The sequence below is a fragment of the Mesoplodon bidens genome, assembly GCF_964165515.1.
Source record: "Mesoplodon bidens genome assembly, chromosome: 2".
Lineage (NCBI taxonomy): Eukaryota > Metazoa > Chordata > Mammalia > Artiodactyla > Ziphiidae > Mesoplodon > Mesoplodon bidens.
In genome coordinates, this window is record NC_138177.1 from 80,101,326 (window position 1) to 80,119,605 (window position 18,280).

The 18,280-nt window shown below is 39.8% G+C and overlaps 1 protein-coding gene across 2 annotated transcripts in view; it reads left to right on the forward strand.

Annotated features, from left to right (window-relative positions):
* Positions 1 to 18,280, forward strand: part of NOTCH2 (notch receptor 2) — a 180,807-nt gene that overhangs the window by 78,019 nt on the left and 84,508 nt on the right. The window contains exons 3-6 of one of the 2 annotated variants that reach the window (XM_081257109.1): positions 3,119 to 3,378; positions 7,578 to 7,913; positions 17,535 to 17,657; positions 17,809 to 18,185. In XM_081257109.1, coding sequence (XP_081113235.1) covers positions 3,119 to 3,378; positions 7,578 to 7,913; positions 17,535 to 17,657; positions 17,809 to 17,885 — 796 coding nt within the window. In that variant the 3' untranslated portion in view covers positions 17,886 to 18,185. Of the gene's footprint in view, positions 1 to 3,118; positions 3,379 to 7,577; positions 7,914 to 17,534; positions 17,658 to 17,808; positions 18,186 to 18,280 lie in introns of those variants that run through there. The other variant, XM_081257108.1, reaches the window with a different exon arrangement.

Below are 18,280 nucleotides of genomic sequence, written 5' to 3' on the forward strand. Positions count from 1 at the left end.
ATAAATGCAAAGAGAGAAAAAATGTTTTTCATCTGCAAAACTTTTACATATTTATAAAGTTTTTCACATACTTGATTTTGTTCAATTCTTACAACAGCTTCACGATGCAGGTAGCTTTATTAACTATTTAAAATGTGAGAGAGCTGATAGTGAAGTTAAGTATTGGATTGGTCAAAAAGTTCCTTCGGTTTTTAAGTAAAAATAAAGGCACATTTTTTATTTTCACCAAGAACTTTATTGAACAGCATATTCACCGTTTTGTTCCACTACCTTCTGCCATTTTTCAGGCAACTTCATAATTCCATCTTCCCAAAACTTTTTATCTTTTTGAGCAAAGAACTGTTCCAGGTGCCTTTTACAGTCTTCCAGGGAACTGAAAGTTTTTCAATTAAGAGAATTTTGTAAAGATGGAAATAATTGGAAATCCAAAGGTGCAATGTCTGGTGAACACAGCGGATGAATCAGAACTTCCCAGCCAAGCTGTAACAGTTTTTGCCTGGTCATCAAAGAAGCAGGCAGTCTTGCGTTATCCTGATGGAAGATTATGCATTTTCTGTTGACTAATTCGGGATGCTTTTTGTTGAGTGCTGCTTTCAGTTGGTCTGATTGAGAGCAGTACTTGTTGGAATTAATCATTTGGTTTTCTGGAAGGAGCTCATAATAGAGGACTTCCTTCCAATCCCACCATATACACAGCATCGCCTTCTTTGGATGAAGACTGGTCTTTGGTGTGGTTGGTGGTGGTTCCTTTCACTTGCCCATGATCTCTTCCATTCCACATTATTGTACAGTATCCACTTTTCATCGCCCATCACAATTTGTTTTAAAAACGGAATGTTTTCTTTACGTTTAAGTAGAGAATCATATGCGGAAATACTGTCGAGAAGGTTTTTTTTCACTTAACTTACGTGGAACCCAAACATCAAAGCGATTCACATAACCAAGCTGGTGCAAATAATTTTCAATGCTTGATTTGGATATTTTGAGTATGTTGGCTGTCTCCTGCATGGTAGAACATTGATTGTTCTCAATTAATGTCTCTATTTGATCACTATCAACTTCAACTAGTCTACCTGACCATGGGGCATCGTCCAGCGAGAAATCTCCAGCACGAAACTTTGCAAACCACTTTTGACACATTCGATCAGTCACAGCACCTTCTCCATACACTGCACAAATCTTCTTTTTCTTTTGCGTTTCTGTTGTGTTTCTACCTTTCTTGAAATAATAAAGCATAATATGCCGAAAATGCTGCCTTTTTCTTCCATCTTCAGTATTAAAATGGCTACACAAAAATTCACCAATTTTGGTAAGTTTTTAAAAAAATGTACACTGATATGACAGCTGTCACAATACAGTCTAACAAAATTGTTTCGAATGAAGTTAAAGACAACTAAGTGCTACTAGAGCCATCTTACGGAAAAAACTAAACGAACCTTTTGGCCAACCCAATAACTTGTCCAAGGTCATAACACCAGGACTCCAAATGGGTCTCCTCACCGTATGAGGTGCAGACTCCTCACTGGAAACTTCAGCCAGTCTTTGGTTTCAGTGCTGTGCCCTCTCCTCACTGCCTCTCATTCTCTAGCTTCATCTGTTCATGAGGATGCTCAGAGCTCTAGCTGCTCCTGGCTCTACCACTCTTACTGTTCAGAGCTCTGGGAAAAGGTGAGGAGGCTGGGGTCAGTTACATCACTGCCACTGTAGCTACTTACTAGCTCTGTTTCCTCCTCCAGCCATTTTAGCTACTGTGTAATTCGTCTGGGCATGTACTATCTTAGTTCCCAAATATCTCATTCTCCTTTTCTCAAAACTGTGACCTCTAAAGGCCTCACCTGGTCAACCAGTGGCTAATAAAACATCATGGATATGGTTGGCAAAGACAAGAAGGAGTGAGATGGGACCCCAGTGCTTCAAGTCTGGGTGATTGGGAGGGTCAGAACATAGTGATTGAGCATCGGAAGATGTGATAGGATTTAAACACATTGATTTAAATGCGTTATCTTCGAGGTAATGGTGGAACAGCCTTTAAGTTAGTTTTCTATCCTCCAAAAAGTAAAAGGGAGAAAGAGGTTGAACCAAATATCTGGGTTACAGCCAAATGGCAATATTTATAGTTAGAATCAAAGACTTTGTGTTCCATTTAAATGCTTCTTAGAGGTCCCATTTGAACAACCCTTCATTATGAAAATGGAGACTTTCCATGCCTTTTTATGGTGTTTAGATAAAACTGTCATAAATATTACACACTATTTGGGATGGTTGTGTATCTTATGAATCAATGGATGGCATATAAAAAGATTCCTCAACACAGTGTGTGGAAAATGTTATAGAATGTTATTCTTGAATTGTTTTCCCTTCTTCACTTTGGTGTTTGTATGGTACCTTAGATATTTTAAATGTTATTTTAATTATATTCTGTGCTTTTTTTTTTTTTTTTGGTTAGGGAAGCTGCCTGCTACTAATATCTTAACAGATTTAAGTTTCTGAAAAGCCCCTTTGAACCATTCCCCATTCCTGTACCTCCTTTTTCTTTATCACAGTCTCAACCCCTCAAACATAACCCAGAAATCTAGGTATAGGCCAACTGATGTCTCAGTGGAAACAAGAAAAGTAGAACTTATTATTTCTCAATGCTTGAGAGATATTTTATATATTTTAAATTGGAGAGGATAAGAGGCTCAGTCCATACATTATCATGTGAATGTCTTAATTCTATCAATTGACTTAATCAAAATGAGAAAGTTAATGAATTTGAAGACGGGTATCAACAATGCTGCACAAAAAGGTGCTGTTACAGCATACCAGCCTGCATCTACATGAAAAAAGCTATGGCTGTATTTTGCCTCTGAATAAGGGTCATGCTGACTGGCCATGGCAGACCATGCTGGGTCACCCACCTGATATTCTGTCACCTGCCAAAACTCAAAAAGACATGAGGGTATGCAGTTAAGTACTCTAAACACTTCTTCTCCTAAAGTGAGTCAGTTTTACAGTTGCACCTTTGGGTTTCTCAATTTACAGTCTAGTGTTTTCTTGAATGGACTGTGTTATCTTGTAAGTTTTGGGACTTACAAGAAGTCAAGCGTTTTCATGGACTCCTCTCTTTTCCATACAGATGCCCAGAGGGATTCTTGGGAGAATATTGTCAACATCGAGACCCCTGTGAGAAGAACCGCTGCCAGAATGGTGGGACGTGTGTGGCCCAGGCTATGTTGGGGAAAGCCACATGCCGATGTGCCCCGGGCTTCATAGGCGAGGACTGCCAGTACTCGACCACTCACCCCTGCTTTGTGTCTCACCCTTGCCTGAATGGAGGCACCTGCCATGTGCTTAGCCGGGATACCTATGAGTGCACCTGCCAAGTCGGTTTTACAGGTAACAAATGGGACTCAAGGCCATACTTTCCCATTCTCAGCAGGTACTTTTATTTAGCATCTTTTAGATACTGTCATCTGGTTCTTTAGGGTCCCCTAACTCTGGTACATGTTAAACATTATGGTAAGGAACTGGAATGTTCCAATCAACTATCCTTCAGTTCCTTTTGAAAGGGTAGAAAGAGAAAGAAAAAGGGTCAGATACTCAGAAGTAGTTGACTGCCTGAAGAATATGTATCAGGATTGGGGATCAGAATTACTTCACTGTCACCAGAAGAAAAGTTTTTCATGTTACTGATAACTTATTCCTTGAAATCTCCTTTCCCGAGACATTCAGGGCATTGGCTTTTCGGGCTTTCTAAACTGATTGTTCCATTTGCTTCTACATTGCCTTATCCTTGTCCTCATGCATTTAATTTTTGTGTTCTTTGGAATTCTGTTTTGAGCCCTGTTTTGAGTCACAGCACAGCTTTCCCCAGGGAATCTCGCTATCTCCAGCTGCTTCAACTCTCACCATCTTCATCCCTTGCTGATGCCTCTCATGGTCATCCTTTTAGCTGCACCCCAACCCTGACATTCAGGCTCGTATTTCTAACTATCCGTTGCATATTATCCTTAGAAATTCGACAGGTACCTCAAACTCAACATGTTGATATAATAGTGGCACCAACGTACACTCCAAATACTCCAAACTAGAAACTCCCTCTCACTTCTCTGAACCCCACTTAGACTCAGTCACCCAGTCTAATCTCTGAAATACCTCTCACCTGTCTACTCTCCATTTCCTCTTCTGCTCTGTAGGTGAGGTCCAGGTCATCTCTCACCTGGACTCCTGCAGTTGTTTCCTAACTGGTTTCCTTGCCTTTACTTTCTCCCCCTCTTGTTCACCTGTCACATTACCACGGATCTTTAACATAAATGCAGATCTTCTCACAAACTCACCTGCTTACCAGCCTAGTGACTTTTCATTGTCTGCAGAGTACAAACTCTTTTACATGGCTTGCATAGTCCTTACAGTCTAGGCCTTATGTCTTCTTATAGCCTCACTTCCTCACACGCATCTAGCTCTAGTGACACCAGCGTTCTCATCATTTCCTGAAAATGTCATGCTTCCTGTTGCCTCTGTGCTTTTGCACACCCCTTTGTCTGGAACGCCCTTTTCTACGACTGAGGATTGCCCAATATTACTGTAAACTCTTAGTGACCCTTTCATGATTCCTTTACACAGTTAGTCTCTATGCTCTGTTATTTTATGTGTCACATTTTATTGTAATTAATTTTTACATGTCTCTCATCTGACTATATTGTGGGTTCTTCAAAGCTGGGTCTGAGCTTTATTCAGAATGAACCACATGTGTTTATGAAGTTAGACGAGAAAAGGAGAACTATCCATCATTTTGTCCCCCACTATCAACAATTCCATAAATCTAATAAAAAATGAAAGACATATTCAGAAAACTAGACTGGATCATTTAGTTTGGAATACTTGTTATACTGGTTTTTCATTAAAAGGTGTTGTTACGGGTAGAAGATAGTTAGGATGATCCATTATCTCCATCATGACTATGACAGCATTGATACTGTGAGTCACTGAAGAGATTTGGTGGTTAAGAGAATAATTTTTTCCTGATTGTCAGTTTCGAGTTGTTTGGCTCCACAAGGCAAAGGGAAGGCATATCTATTTAACTCATTTTAATCCTGACTAGTGGAAATGGCAGTAGTGCCTTCTTCATAACTAAAATGTTACTCTGAAATAACCCTCAAATTAAAATGTATTCCTTTGCCATTAAAACAAACTCTTCTTGGTGGTCTGCAGGGTTCTGATCATCTTTACACATCTGCCACTTTGTCTGTCACTTTAGGAACTGCCACAGGTCAAGCTCACCCTTTTGGTTTTGGGATAGCTCACTATACCACCTCGTCAGACCATATGAGCTCACCTCACTCATAGATAAAGAAACAGAGGCAGGAAGTTAGTGCTTGTACAAAACATATATGGGAAACCAAGGTCAGAGACCTTCTTGTTTCAGTTGTAGGCAAATACTCTGATATACACAGTTGTCAAAAGTAACCATTTTTATCTGTTCTCCATTGTGGGTAAGTACCTCTCAGAAGAAAAAATAGGAAGAAAGATTGAGGTTCCTTCATTTTCTCTCTGCTTAGCACTCTTGAGATATACATGCTGTACCCAAATTTTTATTGCACCTTTTCCCTTTGATTTGATATTCCTGATAGGCAGAGAGCGCTTCTGTGTGCTCAAGTGTCACCTCTCTCTCTCTTTTAGAGAAGCTGTCATGACTGTCATTTGCTTTTCTCTGGGGTCAAAGATTTGGATGTTTATCTAGACAACCAATTGGAGTACTAACAAATTCAGGGGGTTCTCATATCTTTAGTTTTGAAAAAAGCTTAAACTAATGAAAACAAAAAACCACGTGAATACCAAATTTACTAGTAGCACGGGAGTATTTTTCTTCTCTCTCTTTCTACCTCAGAGAATCTGCTTTGATTCCTTCGAGTTATGCCTTGAGATTCAGTAATTTCTTCCTGCTTCTTTCTAGTACTTTTCTACCTGAGAGAGTCCACAAGAATTACCTTTCTAGACCTTTATTCTCATGACAGCTTCTAGTTATTTCCATATATAAGAAGCCAGAGAGTCTGTATCTCCTTCAAACACATCCAGCAATATTTTTGTCAAGACCGCAATCAACAAAATGTTTCCCAGAATACGTGTGCACGTGTGTTGTGTTTAAGGGAAATAGAAATCATATTCACTTGTTTCTATCATCTAAGAGGTCTATTTAGTCATAATTTATTGTGGAAACTATCAGTACATTTTATTCATTCAAAAGACATGATTTGTGAATTGGTACAGCCACTATGGAGAACTGTATGGAGGTTCCTTAAAAAACTACAAATAGAACTACCATATGACCCAGCAATCCCACTACTGGGCATATACCCTGAGAAAACCATAATTCAAAAAGAGACATGTACCAAAATGTTCATAGCAGCCCTATTTACAATAGCCCGGAGATGGAAACAACCTAAGTGTCCATCATCGGATGAATGGGTAAAGAAGATGTGGCACATATATACAATGGAATATTACTCAGCCATAAAAAGAAATGAAATTGAGCTATTTGTAATGAGGTGGATGGACCTAGAGCCTGTCATACAGAGTGAAGTAAGTCAGAAAGAGAAAGACAAATACTGTATGCTGACACATATATATGGAATTTAAGAAAAAAAAATGTCATGAAGAACATAGGGGTAAGACAGGAATAAAGACACAGACCTACTAGAGAATGGACTTGAGGATATGGGGAGGGGGAAGGGTAAGCTGTGACAAAGTGAAAGAGCGGCATGTACATATATACACTACCAAACGTAAGGTAGATAGCTAGTGGGAAGCAGCCGCATAGCACAGGGAGATCAGCTCGGTGCTTTGTGACTGCCTGGAGGGGTGGGATAGGGAGGGTGGGAGGGAGACGAAAAAGGGAGGGGATATGGGAACATATGTATATGTATAACTGATTAAATTTGTTATAAAGCAAAAAAAAAAAAATTTTAAAAAAAGAAACAAAAAAACCCCAAAAGACATGATTTGAGAGCCTACTACAGGGATCTGACCCCTGCCAGTGTGACAGGTGATATAAAAGGAAACAGCAAACTTGGGGTATATGTTTGCATGTGCAGGGGTGTGTGTGTGTGAGGGAGAGGGGGTGGGGATTTGGGGAGCTGAGGGGAGCATTAAGGATGACTTTACAGCAGTGGTGACTTATGAGTAGAGCTGTCAAGATAAGTTGAAGCCCATCAGGTAACCACGAAGGAAGATGGCCTTCCAAACAGAGGAGCAGCTTATGCAAAGACAAGGAGGTATGAGACAGTAGGTGGATCCAGACCCTTCTGGATCCTGTGCTGCAGGGATTGATGTAGGCTTCCTGCGACTAACCTACAGTCCCTCCCCCTCCCATGTGACCCACTGAGTGTTTGTGTCTCAGCTGAGGGCCCTGGAGAGTGCCCCTGTCAGGTGAACTTGAGGAAGCTCTGATATGGGCTTCCTGTAAAATACAAAGAGCTTAGGGATTCTCCATGCAGAGGCTCCCTTATGTCACCCTTTGGGTGGGAGATGTGGGGTGGTGGGATGGGGCTGACCCTCATTTCTGTGGGCAGTGCTGAGTTCTGTTATCTTTCCTCTAGGTAAACTGTGCCAATGGACTGATACCTGTCTGTCTCAGCCCTGTGCAAATGGCAGTACCTGTACCACTGTGGCCAACCAGTTCTCCTGCACATGCCTTGCAGGCTTCACAGGGCAGAAGTGTGCAAGTGATGTCAATGAGTGTGACGTTCCAGGACAGTGCCAGCACGGTGGCACCTGCCTCAACCTCCCGGGTTCCTATCAGTGCCAGTGCCCCCAGGGCTTCACAGGCCAGCACTGTGACAGTCCCTACGTGCCCTGTGCACCCTCCCCCTGTGTCAATGGAGGCACCTGCCGGCAGACTGGTGACTTCGCCTTTGAGTGCAACTGCCTTCCAGGTAAGGAGTCCCCCTAGTGTCCTGGGTTGGGGGATGCACCTCCAGCAGGAAGGAAGGGGATGGGTGTGGTTCAATTGTTCCTTTAAGACGTATCCTTCCCAGGAGGGAAAAGGGGAAGTGAGAATTTTGTGTGGGGTGGTTTGCTGGTGAGAGAGGAGTTTTATGGGCCCATGTGGTCCGTAAACTGAGCAGGGGGTAATTTAACATGTCAGGGTTTATGATGATGAGTGGCTTGGAAATTTTTTATTGTCCTTTTTGGAGGAACAGTGAGAAATAAGGGACACAGAGCTCTGGGAAAACAATAGACAAGTCTATGGAATGGAAAGGAACACAGTGAGAATTAGACACTGAAAACTGTGTATGTATGATTAATAAAATGCTTTAAACTGAATTGACAATAATAATAGATGATCAACTTTCCTATATGTTTCTACCTCTGATAGAATAATGGATTATTTTACTAGCTACCTAATTGTACCCACCTACCCTTCTGTGACTTTCACTGAGCTTCTGATCTTTAGAACCCTCTCCATGTAGTCTCTCTGACTTTGGGGTAGCCCTGCCCAGACTTGAAGTTGGAGAATTTTGGAACTGGGGTGGCAGTGGTGCTCTGTTAATCAGTGGACACTTTTTGATGAGCGCTGATAGATTATGTATGGCACAGCCATACATAACCCCAAGGTAGAAGCAAAAAGAGGAGCAGTGTATGGGAACCTGGGGCCCAGTGTTCTGTAGGATGGAAAAAGGAGCCAGGCTGGCGGATTCACGGAACTCCTTATAAAAATGATGAGGAGGCTGAAAACCGAGAATTTTGATTGGGAACAGAACACAAGCAGCTGGAGCAGATGAATTACTAGGCAACAAAGATTCTGCTTTTTATACAAATAACTTTAGTGCAAAAACAAAAGAAGGAAAACTGTAGGGGGGAATAATGTGCTAAGTAAGCAGAATTGCCTCAAAAAGAAGTTGTTTTAGCCACTCTTTTGGAGTAGGAATCTTAGATTCTGGTGTTGTGGATATGGTTCACATATAATGGGATCGTTTGTTTTATCTTTTGGGGATTAAAGGTCATATGTTGGTCCTCGGGATAAAAGCAAATGGTAATTTATTCATTTCATTCAGTTAAAATTTACTGGCTGCCAGCTATGTTCTAGGCACGGTGCTGTGTGCTTGAGATACAGCAATACAAGACTGCCACATAATAGAAAAAGATACCATTTAACTCTAAGCCACAAGAACAAGCTATTTAATTGCATTGCTTTCAGTTTCTCTTTCAATGAAGAATAGATAATGCTGTCATTTTAGACACTAAATATTTATTTACCTAATATTACTGTCATCCACATTATCTTGTAGAAGGAATAACTAAAAGATATCTTTCTTCACTCCTGTTTTTGTTTTCATTTTAAGGGTTAAAAGAAGGAAATAGAAATGTAAACAATTTAATTTTGCACATTTTCTAATAGTCTAATATTCTAATAGCCTAAGTGGCTAGTAATTGAGGTTAGTGCAATTTATCGTTGAAGACTAAATGTGTTTTTTAGTTTCAAGAAAATTACTTTTAATAGTTGCCTAGAACAAGAGGTTGATTTGGCAGCAAAGTACTAACGGGAAGTTAGAGAAGTCAATAAAGGAAGTTTTTAGCAGGGAGAGAGTGATTATTCACTCCCATAGCCTCTGCATTGTTATCCATTAGCCACGATAACAACCTTAGGGAATTCTGAGAGTGTGTCCAGGAAAGGATCTGTCAAACCAGAATAGTATCTCCTCCTTGAGAAAGGAAATAACCAAGGATTCCACAGCTGAAAGGTTGCCAGGGCTAGTGGGATGGAGTAAGGAGATCCTGGCTGTCTCTTACACTCTCCTTATAGTTTAAAGCAAGACATTTTTTTACACACTGACGAAGTGTGTGCGTGGATGTGTGTGTTTGGGATCAGGAAGGGGGGTGCAGCGTTGGGGGCAGAAGATTTGGGAAAGAGTTTACTAACATGTATTTAATGCCTTTTATGAGTCAGGCACTGTGCCAGGTACTTCTGCTTCCATTAGCTCCATTACACAAAAACCTTGGGGATAGGTATTGTTTTTCTAGTTTCCCAGGTGAAGCAACTCAAGTTTGGAGATGTTAAGTGATTTACTCAAAGTTGCACAGCTGGCATGTGGTTAGGCTGAGTCCTGAAATCCAAGCAGGTTATTTCCAAAGCCTGTGCTTTGTACATCTTGTTCCATGACACTGTACTACTGCTCTTCCCCTGAAGGTGCTTTGAAATGTGTAAGACTTTTTGTTAAATGCTTAGAGGTGTTTGGGTTAAAAAAATGTAGGTTCATGTTAAAAGAAAAAGGAGATATTTCTAATTATGATCAGACAGTATTTGTTACATACATACATACATATCATGCAGATATTTAAAAACAGTTAAGTAGGCTAGTTCTTGCCTTTCAGGGTCGCGTGATCTAAAACAGATGATGTCAGCTTGGACCATGTATAGAAGGAAATTAAAAAAGAATTCAAAACAATAGATAATGCAGTAACACTGTGAATAAATATATATTTATACAATGTATAAGATTTTATGCTCATTGTTTTTATGTCCCAGGTGGAGTTTGCAAAGTATTAACTTTATTTCCACATGGGGAAATAATACCTGGAGATGATTTTCTTTTACAGAGTCCTTTTCATAATGCAGTACCATTCTCCTTGTCCCTCCCCCATTGCCCTCCACACTGTCCAAGAGACTAAAATGTTATTTAAAATAATAATTACTGTCTCAATGTAAACAACACCATTATTTGAAGAGAATCATTATTTCAGTTCTAAAGGTGGGGAAACCAAGTCAGCCAGAGGCAAAGCAGCTTTCGTCCAGGTTCTGCAATTCTCAGATGGCTGCTTCCCACCACACTTCAAGTTTTTGCAGTTTTAACTGAGGCCTACCCTGATCACCCTATTTCAGGTTGTAACCATTCCCTTCCCCCTTCATTACTGACCCTGGTCTACTTTTTCTTTTCTTTTCTTTTCTTTTTTTTGTAACACTTGTCATCATCTTACTATATAATTTGTGCTATATAATTTACCTCATTATGTCTATTGTCTGTCTTTTCTAAATTCTGCTGCCTCTTCCCCTCTCCAGAGTGAAAGCTAGGATCTTTGTTTTTATTTAGTGATATGTCCCAAGCACCTAGAAACCATGCCAGGTATATAATAGGCACATACCTATTGATTGACAGATTGAGTTTAGTATAATATGGTAGTATTGAGAACCTAACTTTGGTCTTTTCATTTTCTTCCTGGTAACATGCACCCTAGACTTAGTCTAGCTTCTCCTTCTGTACTTGTTTATACTAGTACTGCGTAAAAAGAATTGGAGTTCTTTTCAACTCTGAAAGTCAGTGAACCCCACATAAGTTAGTGATTATTTTTGAATGGTTAAGATATAGTTCTTTTCCTGCAAAGGGCACTGTAGTTACTGAGTTGATTTTAAAATTATTTTAAGACTGATGGGGAGGGAATTAAAACTGCAAGAATGACTCATCCTGTGTAATAAAGAAAGAAGTGTTTCTCCATAGAGGGAAGAAAAAAGGAATATATTCAAGAGGGAACTGATAGAGTCAAACCAAGGAACTGTATTTCATCTTCTTGGATCAGCAACTGTTAATAATCCAGATCCTTATGAACTACCATTAGGTAAAGTTTTTAGCAGAAGCCCTGAGGAGGAGCACTCAACCAGAATAATTTTAACAAAAGAACAAAATAGAAAATAAATTCTTGAATCACTGATTCCCAATTTTTTTGGGTTAGTGGGGAGAGAATGAGTTAAACTGGTTTTATGTTTGTGATATTTTAAGAAGTAGCACAGGTAATCAGAAAGCAGTGGGTTGTTTGTATCTCCTGGCTGTACCTGTGAGTTCACAGTTGGATAGGACAGTCCCTGATGGACTTTCCTGTTTTCTTTCTCTCCTGTACCTCCTTATTCCTTTATGATTTTTAAACTTCATAAAAATCTGTCTGATCCATCCTGTCCAAACAAGGAAGGTTTATCCTTTGTAGATCACCTCTGTACACGACAGGCTGATTATATGTTATATCCCTATATCGTTAAAATAAAGCTTAACCACATTTTGTGGCTTTTGTGTCTGCTCTGCAGTTGCTGAACTTAAAAACTGTTAGAAATAGTTCCCTCTTGCATTCTCATATGCACGGGCATGTGATGTTCTCTTGGGTATTATACTAATCATATTCTGGCAGGTTTCACTGGAGCAGATGCAGAAATTGTCGTCCCATTTTGCAGGGCACATTATTTTAGCTCCTCTAACCTGGGCCCTGTATCTAGTTTTACTTGATGTTCCTGGAAGTTTTTCCTGTTCTGTCATGCTTGGCAGTTTTGCCTGTGCTACCTCCTCAGCCTTCTGTCACTTACCCCCCCCCCACCCTGCCTTTTTATATAGAACTTATTCCTTATGATGTGTCACAGGCACCTACTTCACTGAAATGCCTTCCATATTCCCTACCCCGTGGGGACTAGAAACCTTCTGAGGTCTTTCGCAACCTGTATACATCTAGAACAGCACTTATCAAACTGACTGTTCATCCTTGCGAGTAGACACCCTCATCTTAATCCCGCCCCCCAGTATTCAGCTTACTGCCTGGCACAAAATTGAGTCTTAATGAATATTTGACAAATGAACGAATTGAATGTGATAGAGAAGAGAATTCCTATATTCTATAATTTAAAAAAATGCTCTGAATTTATTTCTTTTCAACCCTTTTATTCATTTCTCTGACTTCTTTGGAGGTAAAGTTAGAAAGGGAAGTGGAGATGATTTGGGAGCTACAGAGGGAGGCAGGTAGGAGCAGCCACCTGGGTGGGAGGTGGGACAGGCATCCAGGGGCCAGTCATGGGGTCGGTGAGCTCACTGGGGCCCATTCAGAGGACGGATGCAGTGTGCCGAGGAAACCGGTGGGACAGAGGTGGGGCCCGCTTGCTCTTGTGACAGGTTTCTTCCCAGAGGCGGGGGAGAAGGTAGCACGTAGCTGTTTACTTTTATGCCTTTGTCCAGTTCCAGGCATCCCTGGGTTTTCCTCACTCTTTCATCCCTGTGCACAGAAGCTCTTCCTGAGGACCTTCAGCCTGGCCTGGGAGAATCCTGGTTGTGTCATCTCAGCTTCCCCTTTCTGCTGTCTTCTTTGGGCCTCTGTACCAAGACTTTCCACCCTCACACCTCCCCGGGGCTGAAAATGGAAAGATATGGAAGCTCTCTTGAGAGATGCTGTTCTCTGTGTGGGATGACAAGTTCGAAAGACACTTTTCTGCTCCCCACCCTCACTGTCATCATTTATCAGTTACGTGGCCCATGGTTTTATAACAGCACAGTCTTAAAATGTTCCTTCTGAGTTTAATTTCTTTCTTTTTGGCCTTTTAAGGATGTGAATTGGCTTTAAGCAGTGGACTCCTTTTAGTACAGTCATGTGAGCCTTTCTGTAAGTCTTTTACACCCATCCCACCCACAGGTCTGGAGACTTGTCTGTTTCCCTTTCCCTTAAAACCTTAAAACATTTTTAAGAAGTGATTCCACTATAACTTATTCATTTAAGCCTTACCCTCCCTCCCTACTCCCCTCGCCCTTAGGTAGACTTTCTTATAAGAATTTACTAGCTATTTCCACAAAGAGTGTTGTAACTCTATTTTTAAAGCATAAATCCTGTCTTAACTTCGGAGGATAACTGATTTGGTTAGGGTTTTCTCAGACATGGGAACTTTTGACCCAAGGTCAGTTTTTCAGATTAATAAAAGGGAACTCTGGGGTCCCAGAGATCATACTGATTGAAACTGAATAAAATTTCTAGTTGAGTACTGACTACTAGGCATTTAAACTTGGGTAGGTCAGCCTCGTGGCCTTTACCTTCTTCATCTGTAACTTAGAAGGATCAGAGTAGATAATCTCTCAGGGATGCTTTGATCCCATTGATATATAATATTGGGTTGGCCAGAAAGTTCGTTTGGGTTTTTCTGTAACATCTTATGGCAAAACCCAAGCGAACCTTTTGGCCAAGCCAATTGTATTAACTAATATGTGTAAAACACTTCCTGTGCATCAGGCATTATTTTAAGTGCTTTTCCTTCTAATATAACAGCTTTATTGAGATATAATTTGCACACCATGTAATTTTCTCTTTCAAAGTGTACAATTCAGTGGTTTTTAGGGTATTTACAGATATATGTAACCATCACCACAATAAATTTTAGCTCATTTTTATCACTTCAAAAGAAACTTAGTATTCATTAGCAGTCATTCCCTAACCTCCCCCTAACTCCCTCCCAGCACTAGGCAATTCCTAATCTACTTTCTCTATAGAGCTGCCTATTCTGGACATTTCATATAAATGGGAACACACAGTATGTGGTCATTCGTGATTGGCTTCTTTCACTTAATGTTTTCAAAATTCATCTGTGTTGCAGGAGGTATCAGTACTTCATTCCTTTTTATGGCTGAATCATATTCCATTGTATGGATTTACCACTTTGTATCACTATTTATCCATTCACCAGGGAATTGACATTTGGGCTGCTTCCACTTTTTTTGGCTATTTTAAATAATGCTGCTGTGAACATTCTTGTACAAGTTTTTGAGTGGACATATGTTTTCATTTCTTTCGGATATATACTTATGAGAGGACTTGCTGGGTGATATGGTAACTCTAGTCTCTTCGTGACTGCCACACTATATCCCATAGTGGCTGCACTATTTTACATTACAACCAGCAGTGTATGAGGATTCCCAATTTCTCCATATCCTTACCAACACTTGTTGTTATCTGTCTTTTTAATTATCGCCATCCTAGTGGGTGTGAGGTGATAGCTTATCATGGTTGTGATTTGCATTTCCTTCATGGCTGGTGTTGAGCATCGTTTCATGTGCTTATTGGCCATTTATATATCTTCTTTGGAGAAATGTCTATTTAGATTTTCTATCCACTTTATAACTGGGCTATTTGTATTATTATATTATATATACTGTATTTTAATTTTTCTTGTAAGAATTCTTTATATAACCTAGATATAATTCTCCTAACAGATACATGATTTGCAAGTATTTTCTCCCATTCTCTGGGCTGTCTTTTTACTTTCTTTATGGTACCCTTTGAAGCCCAAATGTTTTTAATTTTGAGGAATTCCAAACTCAATGTTTTCTTTTGTTGCTTGTGCTTTTGGTCATATTTAAGAAATCTCTGCTTAGCCCACATCACAGAGATTTACTCCTATGTTTTATTCTAAGGGTCTTGTAATTTTAACTCTTACATTTTGAGTTCATTTTTGTATATGGGATGAGGAAGGGGTCCAACTTTATTCTTTTGCATCTAGATATTCAGTTGTTCCAACACAATTTACTGACTTAAGTGTTTTTTATATCTGACTCATTTAATCTTTGAAACAACCTTTCAGGTAGGTCCTGTTAATTACCCCAGAGAGGAAAGAAAGTTTAAGTATCTTGCCCGTGTTCACTGAGCTACTGCATGGCAAGGGTGAGAATTGAATCTAGGCAGTTTGGCCCCAGAGGCCATTGCTTCAACCATGAATTAACTCCTTCACCTACTTGTTTTCTTACCTACCTACATAGTGACAGGTAAGAACTAAAATAGTTAGTCAGTCATAAAAAGAAGACATTTTATTTCTTATATATTGTGGTTATGTTGAAATGCTTCTGCTTTCTTAATTTGTCTGTGGTTGGTGAATTCAGTTAGTTGTAGCACTGGCAAATATAAATTCAAGGTCACAGTTTCAAGTCCTTATAATTTGGCTACAAAGTCTTCATCACCTCCTTGACACCCTAGTCAACCATATTTAGTCACCAGGGAGATCAAGTTAGGGGGAGGATGACCAATAGCAGTTCTGGAACACCACCAGACCACACAGGTTCTAACAGCGGTGGGCCAGGACCCCTTATTTCCCTCCTACACTCTAAAACTATCTTTGACTTTTCTGAAGAATGTTTCCACTTAAGAGCACTAGGCTAGAAACAGAGACCTCAGTTATTGTTCAGGGACTGTACTTTCTGGATCTGTAGATTTGCCCTCACTTTATCATAATTATGGGTGGGCTTAAACAATTCAACATTTACTGACTCATCAGTCCATTTGTAAGACTTTCATGTGATTAAACAGATATAGGAGTAATATGATTAATCTTTTAAAAAATCTGAGTCTATAAAATTTTTCATAGTCTTTCTCAAGCTTACTTAATGACTCATCGGCTTGAATGGACTGAGTACCAAACACCTAGAGAAACAGGATTCTCTTCAGTCAAGCTCTCAGTTATCTCCATCTTCTACAAAGTGATTTCCTTTGCTCTCTGGGTAATTTTTTTGGTTACTTGGTTCATACTTATTTACATGACCGCTACTGTATTCAGAGAAACCAGCCATGTTCCAGTGTAACAGAGCAGATGTAGAATACCGCAGTAGCTTGTGGTAAGGAATGAATAAATTGCAAGGTGTGATTGATGTCTGTCCCACTCACCAGACTGTAATGCCCCCAAAGCAGGGACTCTTTCTTTTACTCACCTATACCAGTGCCTAGTATAAGACCCAATAAGTGTTTTGAGTAAGAGCGAGAAACTTAAGGGACATTTTGAAGAGGGCAAATACTTAGTCACATGTATTTCAAATAAGATGATGATCAGTGAACTTTCTCTCTTGTTTTAAAGCTGGTAGTCTTCTATTTTAATAGCTAAGAGATTTGGTAGCAAGGAGAGAGAAAGAAAGAAAAAAATGGATAAATTATAGAGGAACATTCTATGGGCAGTTAGGGTGAAGTTTGGTGTGCTAGTTTCATTTATCATGAAAGGGAGAAATCAAGTGGAAGGAGGCAATGCTGTGAATGTGAAGAGGAGGATGAAGAATTTGAAGGGTTGGTTAGTTAGTAATACTAGTTAGCAAGTTTAGTTAGTAATAATGCCACCCCATATTCAGATAGCTTTTTATATTTATTTCTACCTTACTCATGATGTGGCACTTATAACAACCTAGAAAGGCAGGCTGGGCAGGTGCAGTCAGCCTCATTTTACAGATGAGGAAGCTACTTCAGAGTTTGTAATTTACCATGTATTAAATAGCTTATAAGCAGTGAGGTTGGAACTTGACCCATATCTTCAGACTTTTAAGTTCAATATTTTTTCTTATGTCCCCCCCCAACCACGCTGATTTTCCCAAGGGGAAAAAAAGGGAATTTAAATTTAATTAGGTAATCTTTTATCTGTTCTTCCCATTAATCTAGCATGGAGCTGGGGAAAATCTAATACCCTTTTTTTTAGAACAAGTAAATAGCTGTTCTGAGTAGACATTTATCTTCACTGGGATTTTATTTCATGAAAACACTTTGAAATACTTGTGAGGTAACTATGAAGGCATGTCATTGGCATAATGAGTCATTTTAAGTGTCTAACTATGCTTGAGGCAAGAGAAGACAGAAGATTGGGGGATTTTTGTATGGTGAGTCTTGGGTTGACCAGCTGCTGGCTATTGAATTGAAATAATGAAGTCAGTCTGTTCTGATGACCATACCCTGCGGAGAAGAGCAGATCACACCATCTGTGTGAGAATTTATCATTTTCTCCGTTCTTGTCTTACTAGGTTTTGAAGGGGTCACCTGCGAGCGGAATATTGATGACTGTCCTAATCACAAGTGTCAGAATGGAGGGGTTTGTGTGGATGGGGTAAACACTTACAACTGCCGCTGCCCCCCTCAGTGGACAGGTATGTACGGTGTGACAAATCAGTCAGAATGGGGCATAGGTTGGTAACCAGAGGCAGTCTGTTATTGAAGTGAGCATCTTTTACATGGGTCTCTGTGCTACATCATTGGGTATAGTGCTAACCCCATATGTCCCCCCATGTTCACTTAAAGGAAGAAATATTTTCACGGGTATTTATTGGGCAGCTGATGTGAGCTCAGCACCATGCCAGGTGCTGTGGGAGATATGAGAAAGAACATTGAAAGACTCTGACGTTATTATCTGGTAAAACAGCACATTGCCTGGAACATAGTAGTTGCTTATTAAATTTTTGAGAGGAAAGGAACATACTTAAACGCAAAAATATAAATGTTCTTACCATATACACACAAAAAATGGCAACTGTGTGAAGTAATGGATGTTAACTGATCTTATCGTGGTAATCATTTCACAATACATATGTATATCAAATCATGTTGTACTCCTTAAACTTACACAAATGTTATGTTAAATATAGCTCAATAAAGCTGGAAAAGAAGAAGCTACAACTTGTCAAGTTTTGGTGTAGTATCAAAGAATATTCATAATTACATGAAAAGGTTATTAAAATGCTCTTCCTTCTTCCAACTGAGAAAAAAAAGAAAA